The sequence below is a fragment of the Rhinopithecus roxellana genome, chromosome 1, assembly GCF_007565055.1.
Source record: "Rhinopithecus roxellana isolate Shanxi Qingling chromosome 1, ASM756505v1, whole genome shotgun sequence".
In the NCBI taxonomy this organism is placed as follows: domain Eukaryota; kingdom Metazoa; phylum Chordata; class Mammalia; order Primates; family Cercopithecidae; genus Rhinopithecus; species Rhinopithecus roxellana.
The window spans coordinates 149864239-149877622 of NC_044549.1; the positions used below are offsets into that span (position 1 = coordinate 149864239).

The window sequence follows — 13384 nt, forward strand, 5'->3', positions numbered from 1 at the left end:
TGAGCCAGTTTCCTGAAACTGTATATTTGCAATTTAAATCACAAGTACTCATTCATCAACATCTGTTTAGCACTTTACAGTTTACAGTAAGTACCCATATTCATAATGTATGTGTTTGTATGGGACATGGCAAATTATGAAATAAAACACACATGATTTTTATAGCCTCCTGCTACCGGAAAGGGAGGGACGGGGGTAATCCAGGAGGTGAAGGGACTTGTTCACACTCACCCAGTAACAGGGGCCATAGACCTTAGCCCCAGGTTTTCTGATTCCAAGTCAAGTACTACACACTGTCCCATTGAGCACAATCTCAAAGTGACTCATGAATTTCCCTGCAGCGGTAGGATTTGGGGAAGGGCTTTGGCAGGTTTGAAAGAAGGAACATCTATTGCTGTCTCCATATCATTCTACTGAGCTACACTGAAGTTCATTATTTCACTGAATTAAAGACTTAGGTAAACGAACACAGGCTTTGGAAAATTGTAAGAGAGCAAGTGTTTGCAGGAGTAGAATAAGATGTTTTTCTGCATCCATCATGGCCCCAAATTATGCTACACAAAGAAAGCTTACCTTTCCTAAGCCAAGAAACCCTCCTGCTTCAGTCCCTTTCTAACAAGTTTGGTGCAGGCATGAGTGCAAACCTTGGTACTCAACTGTATTTACATTGAACTGTATGTGCATACGGAACTGTATTTACATTGAACTGTATGTGCATACGGTATTGCTGAGCTCCACGGGTGGCTGCTAGAAATAGCACTGGGAGTATCTGGCCCACAGCGCTTTGCCTTCAGTTATGACAGAGCCAAACTCAAGAGGCACCTGAGTTAATACCCTCATTACTCATCTCTAGAGGAAATCCAGCCACAGCAAACACAAGGACACACAGCAACAGATGCTGAATAATAACAATATGCAAATTCATCTTGGAAACTGATCCTGGTACTGCAGAACAGGGACAGAAGAAACTAAAGGGGGCCTAATGAAAATCAGGCAACGAGCTTTGCAGTCATGGCAAGCACTGCAGCGTTTGCCTTCTCCTAGCTAGTTGGTTGCCATAGAAACCCGTGTTTGTAGATTTTCCGAGTACATTAACTCAAAGAGGAGGCTAACATTATCCCACTCCGGTGTTGTTGGGAGAAGTAGAATAATTTGGTTCTAATAAATACATATTTGATAAGGACCTACTATGTGATAGGCTCTAGAGTAATCCACAGATGCATAATATACATGGTGCCTTTCTTCTCTCTACTGCCCGACTCACGAGGGAGGCCTGACAAGACAGCGGTTAGCTGTAATGGAATGTGATCAGTACCCACACAGGTGGAGAGAGCAGAACAATGAATTCTTCCTGAGGATTGTAGGAACTTGCGGAGTGGAGGTGACATTTGAGTAGGCCTTTATGTGAAGGATTAGAAAGTTTGCTAGTAGAAAACTGGAGTGGACATTCTAGGGACTTGCTTGAGCAGAGGCATGGAAGCATGACAGGTTACAGAGAATGCTAAGTCTAATAAACCAGCCCAGCTCTACAGCATAATGCGTTCTGGGAATTATAGCCAAGTATTATTAACTCATACTTCACTACTTCCAAATGTGTTGATTATCAGCCTCTCATACTAAGCTGAATTTATCATGGCATTATCTAAATGAGTTTGCAAAGCAAAAAAAAAAAAAAAAATTAAAGAAATCTAGAAGAAGGATTTTTATCTTCTTAAAGGAAAAAATGCTGTTTTTAAGCACTGGAAGAACAGACTCATCAACAGAAAAGGCTTTAGAGTCAGATGAACCTAGGTTTGATTTACTTAGTAAGTAAATGATGGTGAGAAAATTACTTTAATATTTTCCACCCCGTTTTTTTGGTTTTTACATGTATGTTGGAGATAACAAAATAATCACAGAATTATTTTGAGAATTAAAAAATACTGTTGTTCAAGTGCCTACAACAATGCCTGGCACATAATAACTGCTTAACGTTTTAAACTATTTAAAAATAATAAAGATTTGAGCCATTTTATATACCATGTGTATTTCTTCTATGTTGCCTTTCAGGTTTTTTTTTCTATTTTTTTAATTTTTTATTTATTTTTTTATTTTATTTTTATTTTTTTTGAGACGGAGTCTCGCTCTGTCGCCCAGGCTGGTGTGCAGTGGCCGGATCTCAGCTCACTGCAAGCTCCGCCTCCCGGGTTCCCGCCATTCTCCTGCCTCAGCCTCCGGAGTAGCTGGGACTACAGGCGCCGCCACCTCGCCCGGCTAGTTTTTTTTTTTTTTTTGTATTTTTAGTAGAGACGGGGTTTCACCGTGTTAGCCAGGATGGTCTCGATCTCCTGACCTCGTGATCCACCCATCTCGGCCTCCCAAAGTGCTGGGATTACAGGCTTGAGCCACCGTGCCCGGCCGCCTTGCAGGTTTTAAATAGATCTCTGACATGCAAAATAAATCAATGTCATATCATTTTAGAGCTTGAAGGTATAACTTGAAAGTGATCCAATTCAATGTTGTCTGTTTACAGAGAAGAAGACTAAATTCTAAGGCACAATTTCTTATATGCGCACGTTACCTGACTGGTTAGGGGGTATGCCTGACCTACAACTCAGAAATCCTGACTGACCCCAGTGTTCTTTGCCCACAGAACCACAGCTGACTTCCCCACTATTACGCATCATTAAAATGCATGCCCCAACCGTTAAGCCTCAGGAAGTCACCTTAGAGCAATGAATGTGCACCAAACAGTACTATCGCTTCCTCCACTCAATCTGTCCAAATTACCAAAGTTTAACTTTTCATGCAAAACTGAAGTATATCATAAATTTTTCCATGTAAATATTAACACTGGGTTCATTATGTTTTCTCAAGGGGAAAGTTGTATAATTATGTGTAATAGTTGTCTTAGCCTAGTGACATTTATCACAGTAAATATCACCAACAGAACAGATCAAAACAATGTAACAGCTGAAAGAAAAAAAGTTTTATATGTGAATTAGGCTAAGGTGAATTAAGAATTGCTGACAGTATTCAAACTTGCTTCTAGTTCGAGGCATCCGAGTCACCGACATCCAAACAGGAAGAGGCAGTACCTTCCAGGGCTGGCCCAGCATGGAACTCTCTCTCTCTGATGTTGCCCCAGCAGTCAGTCTGGGGAACTGTATGGATGAAATCATCTCTCACCTCTGCCTTTCTGTCCCCTGTGTTATCCTATAAGATGCTTTCTCCACTTCTCCAGGCTCCTTCCATTTTCTCCATTTTTCACGGAGTCCTAACTCAAACTATCTCAAGCAAGTCTTTCCAGTTAACGTGCTCTCACAACTGTTTTTCCAACAAGTTTCCTATGAATCACTAACATTCATGAGCTCTTAGCATAGTACTGAGTACTACACAGAGGGCTCTATAAGAATAAAATCACTTAAAACTTAACCCTGTTATATTCTGTTATAATCTCCCCTTTCTGATGAGCAAAAAGGAGTTAAACAGGCTAAATAACTCATAAGCAACAGCACAAGATTCACAACTGAACAGCATAACTGCCATCTGCAGACTTAACCAATATGAAAATCCACAGTTCATAAAGGAGGGGGTGGCTGTCCCACATGCAATCAAAACACAACCTACACATTCACAGACACTTTCAGCAGAAAGCCACTTACAGAGAACATTTAGCTTTGTTGTTTTACAGACGGAGACAGAGGCATAGAGAGGGAAGTAACCTGCTCACAGTCTCATTCTTCATCATTCTGATTGTGCATCTTCAAGAAATGTAGCTTTGGTTTGTTAAAGTGAACTAAATATGGCCTGAGAAGGACTCCGTACTTCTATATTTGAGTCCTTGTTGACCAACCTTAACCTAACTTAATAGTTAGACAAGATTGAAAACCTGACTTAGGAGTATGCGTCTGTAACAATACCTGAGTCTTGGCCAATCTTCAGCGACTCCTACAGCAGCCATACTTCCACCACTCATACCCTGCTGAGTGCTCAAACTGTTCAAATGAGGCAAACGCCAACCTGTAACCAGCCCAGTTGTTTCTGTACCTCACTTCTGATTTCTGTAGTCATTTCCCTTCTTTGTTCTACAAATTTATTCTGACCATCAGTCATCCCTGGAGTCTCTGAATCTGCTGTGATTCTGGCGGCTGCCTGATTTATGAATTACTTTTTTTTTTCTTCCTCAATTAAACTCCTGTTAAATTTAATTTGGGTAAAGTTTCTTTTAACAGGTTCCTTAGCTTAGGTCCTTGAGGCAGTGGCTGTGCATTATTTTTTTGGGGAGTGAGATAGCATTAAACTAACGAGCATATTTGCTGCTGCACATAGCGGGTCAGATGAGGTAGGGGTTGGAGCAGGGAAGCTGAAGCAGCAAAAGAAGTTGAGTCCTTTGTCCAGAGTCACTTTAGCTGTGACAGTTGGCCTGGTATTTACTGTGTTGAGAACGTGGTTTTCAGAATATGAACTATCTAATATTTAAATGTTAACTTTTACTTGGTAGCAATCAGTTAAGCTGCATAACCTCGTGGAGGACCACAACAAAGTCCAGGTTACAATCATTGTAAAAGACAAAGGTAAGTGATGTGTTAGGGCATCTTCAGCATCTTAATATTTCACGGGGGAGTTGGTCTCATTTGTCCTTAATTATTAGCCAAGGAGAAGAAGTCTTTTCTGACTGAACCCAGAACTGGGATGAGGGTGAGGCAAAGAAGGCCTCTAAGATAGAAAATTTAAAGAGGCAAGATCATGCCAGTGCTGACCCCACAGCTGCAGGGCCCTGAGAACAAGTGCCTCATTAAATTTTGTACACTAGACATCTTGCTTGCCTTATCCTCACCCAAGCCCTTATTCAGTCATTCTTACCCAATGTCCGGGTTCCTTCAATTTCCCTCTCCCCTTCGTCTGTCACTCATTTGAATAACACTGGGTAAACCTTCTTAAGGGTCCTTTATTTCCCAATCTAACTATCCCAAACAGACCCTGCATCACACAATTTGAACTGCCATCTGGAACCTAGGCCTGAATGGGGCTTTTAGATAGCTGTCTGGACACTTGGCATCTGCTGTGAGCTAGCCAGAGGTGGCGTGGCTGTGGCTTTTTGTAAGGAGCGAGGAGCTGCACCCTGGGACAGCAGAAGTTATTTGGGCAATTTACCTAAGGCCTCAATCCAAGAAGACAAAGTGTACCACAGGAATCAGAAACCCAGATGAGAGCAAAACAGCAGGAAGTTGCACTTCTGCTTTGCCCAGTGTCCTTGTGTATCTGCTGTGGGCAAAGCATACCAGGTACTAGGATCAAGATGGGATCTTGTTGCTTAGCTAATCCTTTTCTGAGTCCCAGGAACCAATTTCCTAATCCTGATTCTTTTGGAATTTTCAATTGATTAAAAAGGGGCTTCAACAGTTGAACAGGTAGGGTAGCTCTTGGCCAACAGGTTGATAAGGATTCTTAGTTGCCTTCATTCTTAAGTAAAAACAGGAAAAGGTCAGCTATTCATGGAAACTTTGCTTTGGTGTAGGTTTGGAGGAGCTGGAATCCCGTCTCTTGGTTCCCGGAGACCTTCTTCTTCTTCCAGGAAAATGTTCATTGCCATGTGATGCTATTTTGATTGATGGAAGCTGCGTGGTGAATGAAGGCATGCTTACAGGTAGGCTTCCTCTTCTCTGTCTGATATCGAATCAGATCAACATATCCTTACCTACCTTATACCAGACCCTTGCTAAGATATTCAGAGATAGATGAGGGAGACACAGCCAGCTTTTGCATTTATATGGGGACACACACACGCGATATACACAAACAGGAAATGTTTAACAATGTAAGAATTAAGTCACAGTAAATGTGAAACGAAAACAAATGTTTACTATGACATGTGATTAATTGACCAATGAGTGGGGTGAATAGGGTGCTTTGGGTTCAGAAGAGGATGAGAGCACTACACAGTTTGAAACACAATCTCTTCATAAATGTGAGAATGGTTTATACACATGTACAAAAGAGACACAACCTTGAAAACCATGACTCCCACAGTTGAAGGGCATAGAGGTTTTATCCAACCCTGCACTCTATAGATAGAAAACTACTGAGGCCAGGGTTTCACTGGAAAGGAGTCTGAGTTGAACCTTCAGGCAAAGACAATCTCACATTTCTGTTCTTTAGATTTATATTCCTGTTGATCTCACTGAGCAGAAACTAATCTTCTAGTTATAGTTCAGGCAGTCCTAGTTCTCATTTGCACTTTGTTACAAAGTCTACTTGAATTTGTGTAATTAGTAAGACACTACTTATAAAATATTCTTTAGGCAAAAAATTAAAATACACAGCACATTGTAATGAGACAAGAGACTATACAGCAACACAAAAACAGAAACTATTTGTCTTTCACTCTTATAGACTGTTTAGTTTTTCTGTTTCCAAATGGTATAAAGATAGGGAAAATGTTTTAACATGACCTAAATGTAGTAAGAGTTCATTATCTATCCCTAAATTGTTCAACACAAGCAGCTTTTACATTAAAATTGGTCTGCTTAATTCAAAATTGAAATAAGAAAATGTAGTAAACATCAATATGTTCAGAATAATTACAAAATACTCCTTTAATGTGTTGAAATGTGTCCTGTAATGATAGTGATGAGGATTTACATACTGATCATATCTTTTACCCAGAATGTTGCCACAGTATACAACCTATAAACCTCAAGCCCAAAGAAAACTGTCCTTCTCACTCAAACACAGCAGCTGCCTCACACCTCCCAGCAGCCTGACAATGAAGAATGGCTTCTCTCATTGGTAACAGAGAGTGTGGCAGTGAGCAAACATGGGGAGGAAACACAGAAAGTCTCATTGCCCTTGGGCTGCCCTCTCTGCTTTCACTGTCAGGGGTGTACAGAACTTGCCTTGATTCCCAGGAAAACTCAGAGAGTTCCAGAGAAGTGGAAATGACAAATAGCGCTGCCTTTCAACAAATGTGCAAAATGGACCCAAAATGGTCTTAAATGACAAGTGGCTTCTTCTACTTTCCCTTTTTGGAAAAATGAAGTCATCAGCACTAATATCTGTGTAACTTAAGTACTGATAGAGGCCAGTTTCAGAGACAGACACATGAAGCAAAAATACATTATTTCTTTTTTGTTAACTTATTCAGAAAGATCTAAATCCCAGTATGGTCTAAATACTTTACTGCACAGCCTACATAGATCCTCCCACTCATGTACATATTTGTGGAAAGGATCTTGATTAAACAATCAGAGGATTAAGGTAAGATTCCTGAAACTGAAAATGTATTCCTAGGGAATTTGTCCACAAATATGACTCAGGTATTTCTTCTCTATGTACGAAATGGTCCTTTGCATAGATAGAAGTCTTTATTTATGTAAGAATAAAAATATCATTCCTAGCATCTCTATAGCAACTTACATTTTATAAATAACTTTTATATCTCACTTCATCATGACATAAAACAAATTAGACTAGGAGCTGTTAGGATACCACAAATGAGGAGAGTGAGGTAAAAAGACCAGAGATACTCAGCTAGCAAGTGGAAGGATCAAAATTGGAGGTGGCATTTGCTCCCAAATATAAAGGACCATAGGCGTGAGAAAGAGAATTCTAAGCTGGATGAAGCTGATTCACCTTCCTGCCTCACCACCTTTTCCTCTCTACTTGGTATTCCCATCAATAGTACCCACTTTTTGGTAAGATCTTCTCCTCCTGGTCTACTTAGCCTTATGCTATTGTCATAAATTCAGCTGTGCAAGAAGTGTACCTTTATTTTACAACTACACTTAATTTTTATGTTGGCTCCAAATTTTACCATTCTTAAAAGTGTACAGTGTGAATATCTAATATGAGTCAGACAGTTGTCCCCATCAGTTAGGTGGTCTTCCTCACCCTTGTCTGACTGTCCTAAGATGTGCAGGACATCAGGGAGAGGGGTCCGATTGAGGGCAGCTCTTCTTCCTGCTGCTCTCACTCCACTCTGAGCTGTCTGAGGCCTGTTTCCCTGGACAGGGAGGCAGATCCTTGTGCCGTTTACGCTGTTTCCATAACCTTATTGCATGTTCCCATGTTCTACCATGGTGCACGCCTCTTCTCTCAGGGACACACAACGTCTGAGTCCCTTTGGATTCTCTTCCAACTCCCAGTACAAGGACTTTGGTTTAGCTAGAAATGCAGTGGAGGAAAGGCGTGGTGAGCAGAAAAACTTTGTTCTTAATCTCAGGTAGTCTCTACAATCCATGATCAAACTCATGAAGGACTTAAAAACTCAAAAGCCAGTGATCAACTTCCCCGTCCTTTTCTTCTGCCATCTTTCCTGAAACAATGATCACCTTCAAAATCCAGCTCCTCTCAAGTGGGAAGAGTCTGGTGACAACAGGGAATCTCATTGGGAGGGGTGTTTATTAATATTTAGAAATTATCTTTTAGCACTATAGCTTTTTTTCTTAGCTCTCATATGTATTAGACATTGTGCTGACATTTTACATATACTATTTCATTCAATCGGCAACTCTATTAGAATGGGCAAATCTGAGGCCCAGAAAGGGTAAGTCATTTGCCTAAGGTCACAGAGCTTAAAAGTGGCACAACTAAGATTTGGATTTGTTTGTGAATTCACTCATTCTACAAATATTTTTAGCCCCTACTATGGAGCAGGAACTCTACAGGTGACATAGAAGTGAACAAGGCAGATAAGATTTCTGCCCTCGTGGAGCTGATATTCTAGTGACGGAGACAGAAAGCATGAGAGTATACAAATGACACGAAATTTTTAAGTTATATGAAGTTATAAGTTATATGAAGAAAATAGAAGATATCTGTTGTCTCAATAAATAAATTTAATGCCTTAAATACAGGCGTTTTGTCCCCAGAACCTATGCTTGTAATCAGGGTTTCCTCATTCTCTTAGGGATAATTATGGCGAAGAGGGGTGGCATGCACTCTGACACAATCCTCTTCCCTCTTCTTCTCTTCATTAGTTGCTGATTGATTTGAGATGTATGTGGGAGAAGTGTGCAGTGACCTGAGTTGGACATGCAGGGATTTCCCTATGTGATGAGCTCACGTTGATATTCTGTCAGACAAGCTTATCATCAGTTAAGGTCCAATCTTTTTCTCTCTTCCTTTGATCCTTTCTTCTTCTCTTTTTATCATCCTCCTTCTCCCTTTTCTTTTACTTATTTGTTCATCCATTTATTCAATAAAAGCTCAGAAATGCCTACTACATGCCAAGCACTGTGTTGTGTATTGGTGTCACCAAGTCAAATGAGAAATGGTCTCTGGTCTCAAAACATTTACAGTCTAATGGTTCTAGAGCTATAAATTAAAAGGACTTGGAATTTCAAACACTGTCACCATGAGGAGGCATCTTGGTCCTTGTGGACAAGGGAGAGAACCTCCACTTGACAGCACAGGGAGCCAACTGTACAGTTGATGCTGAGCGATGATGGTTCTTCCCTCTAAAACTCTCTTCGGCTGCCTTGCACCCCATATCTGTTGTAGATGAATCATCCTTTCTTGGGCTCCTCAGAAAGGCGAAAACATGAGACTTCTTATTAATATGCAAATAGCTTAAAAGAGACTTGAAAACCATCTCTTTGTAAAATCATCTGACTGTTATCTCTGGAGCAAATTATCTGCAAATGACTTCCATTTCTGATTGATCAATACGTGACTGCCTCCAGTTTCACTGGTTTTGTGTGCAGGAAACAGTTTACTGATGTTAGCCTAAGTATATATTGTGGATTAATATTCTGTGATTCAAAAGCCAAAAAAAGGAAATGATCTGTCAGTATTTGCCTATTACAAAGGCTGCTTTCAAAATAATATAATACGATAATTTGGAGATTTGTCAAAACATTCTAACCCTTTTATGAAGCCATTTAGAATGCAATCGATAAATCTACACAACGGATGAATATCATAATTGTTTTAAAGAAAATGGTATAGGGAACAACACTTGGCTAAAATAATTTTTTGAAAAATATTCAAGATTGCTAGTAACAATTTTATAGCTTCTTGCACCTTAGTGTGTAAAAAATACATCATGGCAGAAAATGAATTTTGAAAAACCAATCATAGACAAACTTGGGTGTTTTTATTTAATTAATCTGTGCATTTGAAAAAAACTATGTATTTTGAACCTATTACATATCACTAGGAAAACGAAGAGTATACCAATTTATATCTGTCAAAGTTCTTGTTCCCAGTTATTACCTAGAAAGAGAGACAAGACCTAAATTTGTGTAACTATGATTGATATAATACTATTTCCAAATTAGAAATATGACAAGTTATCTTGCTAATTGAACATTTAGTAAAAGACTGATGGAATTTTAAATTCATTCTAATACTCTAACTCTGGGAGCCAAAAAGTATTATGAACATCTTTATTTTGTCTCTGAAATGTATCCTTTTTGAACTCTGAGCTCATTTCTTTGTACCTTAAATATTCTGTCTTAGAGCCACCAGGGAAAGGAAAAAAAAAATTGCTACCTGCAGAGAATGGGGGTCAATGAAAGGAAATGCAAGTGGCCTAGTTGAGCTGGAGTTTGTGTAGGGGAATGACAGGCAATGATGTTTGAATCGTGGTAGGCTTTGACAATTTAGCAGGACAGTTTGGGCTTTCTTCAGTAGTGACAATGGAAAAGCCTAAGGATTTTGAGCAAAAGAATGGGATAATAAAAGTGGGGCTTGGATGGGCTCCATCTGAAAATGATGTGGAATAACTACTATTTTCTCACCTTGCTCCATGAGCTTATGAGGGCAAGATTTGTGTCTCTCTTGTTGTTCATCATTATTCCTAGCACCTAGCACAGTTCCTGAAACAGAATAAGCACCTAAAAATAGTTGAATGAATGATTGAACAAATGAAGAAATGAGTGAATGCAAAGCAAATAATAATTACTGTTCGCGTGCTGGAAAGCTCCTTCATTGCCTAAAGTAGCGCTGGGCTGAATGAATTCTTGGGAGAATGATTAAGTATTAATTTAGCTAAAATAAGCTGCCTTTAAAACTGTGACAACAAACCATGCAGGCCAGGTATAGGATAGTAGGCAGATCTAATCTAAATATTTGCAATAGAATCAAGTCTACCATTGCTTGTACCACCAGCATCTCCATGAACAGTCATCTGACTCATGGGATGGGCATTAAGACCGGATTAGTTGTAGTTTGTATCATTTCTTGAAACCGGCATGCACCAGTTCTAACTAACTACCCGAGCTTTCGTAGATTCAACAAAATACAATCCTCTTTAGGAGAAAGTATACCTGTTACAAAGACACCATTGCCCCAGATGGAGAACACCATGCCTTGGAAATGTCACAGTTTGGAGGATTATCGGAAACACGTCCTCTTCTGTGGAACAGAAGTTATCCAGGTCAAGGCCTCTGGGCAGGGGCCCGTAAGAGCAGTCGTTTTGCAAACAGGTTAGTGGATTTCACTTTTGTTAAGTTTAATTCATGCTTGAATATGGGGAGAGGTGGATTAGGGAAATTTAGTTTAGGATTATGGAGTTTGCCACATTCTGGTAGGTAACAACATGCTTTTTTCTAAACTGACCCTTATTATTGTAAAGTGTCACTATTTTTAATTAAATGGTTTATTGTTAAAACCCCTCTCTGTAATGAAGGGTATGTGTAGGAGAACTAAAATCTGTCAAAGGTAAAACTATGCTCTTCTTTTTGCTTGCGACCACATGCTGCTTCTGTCTCCCTTGACACCTCGTCTGAGTGATTACCAAAAAACAATTTCAGCCACTATGACTGAGGATTTTTTCCTTTCACAGAGTTGCTTGCTAGGCCATAGGTCAAACTCACTAGTAGAGAACTCTACCTGGGTGCCCTACAGACAAATTAAATGAATCTGAAAGTATTCATCCTCCTGTATTGACTGTCTCTGTTAATATCATCACCATCGTGCTGGTCTCTTAATAACATCTCTGACTCCTCTCGTTTCCCGTACCAAATGTGGCACCACATCTGGATGATTCTGCAAATGCTTCCTGAGTCCCAGTGTTTTACATGACATGACACAATGAAGGCCTCCTATGACCTGGTCCCAGCTCTCTATTCTAACCTCTGACCTGTGTTTCTGCCACCCAACTTATTCACAGACGCAAAATACACTTTACACTGAGATACCTGTATGCTTTAGTTTGGTTTATGAGTAGTTGTTCTAGCTGATTTTTTAAAATTAAAAATATCAAGTTTTTAAAAATGTTCAAACTAGTTAGCAGGCACTAGATACAAGGGCATCACTCAGCCTGTGGCCTACATGGAAGCTCATGTTTACAAATCATGAAAACCACCTGAATACTTATAAAATGATTAGGTAACAGGTTAGAGGAAACTCTACTCTTTTCCTCAAAGACAGTAAAGCCATTTTTAGGAGACCAAGTGTCCATCAAGCAGCCTTACTTGATCTATGACTGTCTTTACGTAGGTTACAATACAGCCAAAGGGGACTTAGTGAGATCCATCCTGTACCCCCGGCCTCTGAACTTCAAACTATACAGCGATGCCTTCAAGTTCATGGTGTTCCTGGCCTGCCTTGGTGTCATGGGTTTTTTCTATGCCCTAGGGGTATATGCGTACCATGGAGTAAGTACTGGGGGTAAAGCTTTTCAATAGTATAGCTTCTGCAAAGAACTTGACCTAACTCAGAGGGCTGGATTAGGTTATATCTTATTCCTATCATTCTATGAGTCATTACTGTCCAAACGAGCTTCTTAGACAGCAGATTTTGCCTAGTTTGCCCCCAGTGTTTAGGTAATACCTAAAACACTATGCAATCGGTGGGTTTCTCATGTGTTCTGGTTAGGGTCTGAAATGAAATGAAATTTCCACTTTTACGGAGCTGCTACCTCCCTTTAAGCTACAGGGTGTCAGGTTTCATTTGGATGCCCCTCGTCATCGCTGGGTGGCTAGGGAGGGAAGGCTTGTCACTAAAGACCTCTGAGGTCCTTTCTGGTCCTGAGAGTCTGATGTTGCTGTGAACCATGCAGTCTCTATATAAGAAAGTCTGGGATCATAATAGTGTGAGCTGGTGGGGAGGAAGAGAAAATTGTGAATAAAACATCCAAACAGGTGAAAAACTGTGTGAGTGGCTTAATTACAATGTCCACATTGGTGACATCAATGCGTGTGTGTGTGTGTGAGAGAGAGAGAGGGGTGGGAAGTGAATATTGGTGGGCAAAGACATAGTTACAAGAATTTCAGGGCAATGTTCACGCCAAAACTTAACTGCTGAATAGTTATTTCAATCTGAAATCGCTCCCAGGGAGCATTTCTGGGTCAAGAGAGGCCCACGATGGGACCTATGAAGAGCTAGGCAGAATGTCAAGGTCACTGGGGCTGGAATTTGAGGGAGTATGCCAATTTAATCTGGGGAGCTGGAGCAC

General features: G+C 40.2%; 1 protein-coding gene across 1 annotated transcript in view; it reads left to right on the plus strand.

Annotated features, from left to right (window-relative positions):
- Window positions 1-13384, plus strand: part of ATP13A5 (ATPase 13A5) — a 95137-nt gene that overhangs the window by 16394 nt on the left and 65359 nt on the right. Inside the window, exons 7-10 of the mRNA XM_030932141.1 lie at window positions 4484-4556; window positions 5501-5629; window positions 11241-11411; window positions 12427-12584. Coding sequence (XP_030788001.1) covers window positions 5620-5629; window positions 11241-11411; window positions 12427-12584 — 339 coding nt within the window. The 5' untranslated portion in view covers window positions 4484-4556; window positions 5501-5619. The remainder of the gene's footprint in view (window positions 1-4483; window positions 4557-5500; window positions 5630-11240; window positions 11412-12426; window positions 12585-13384) is intronic.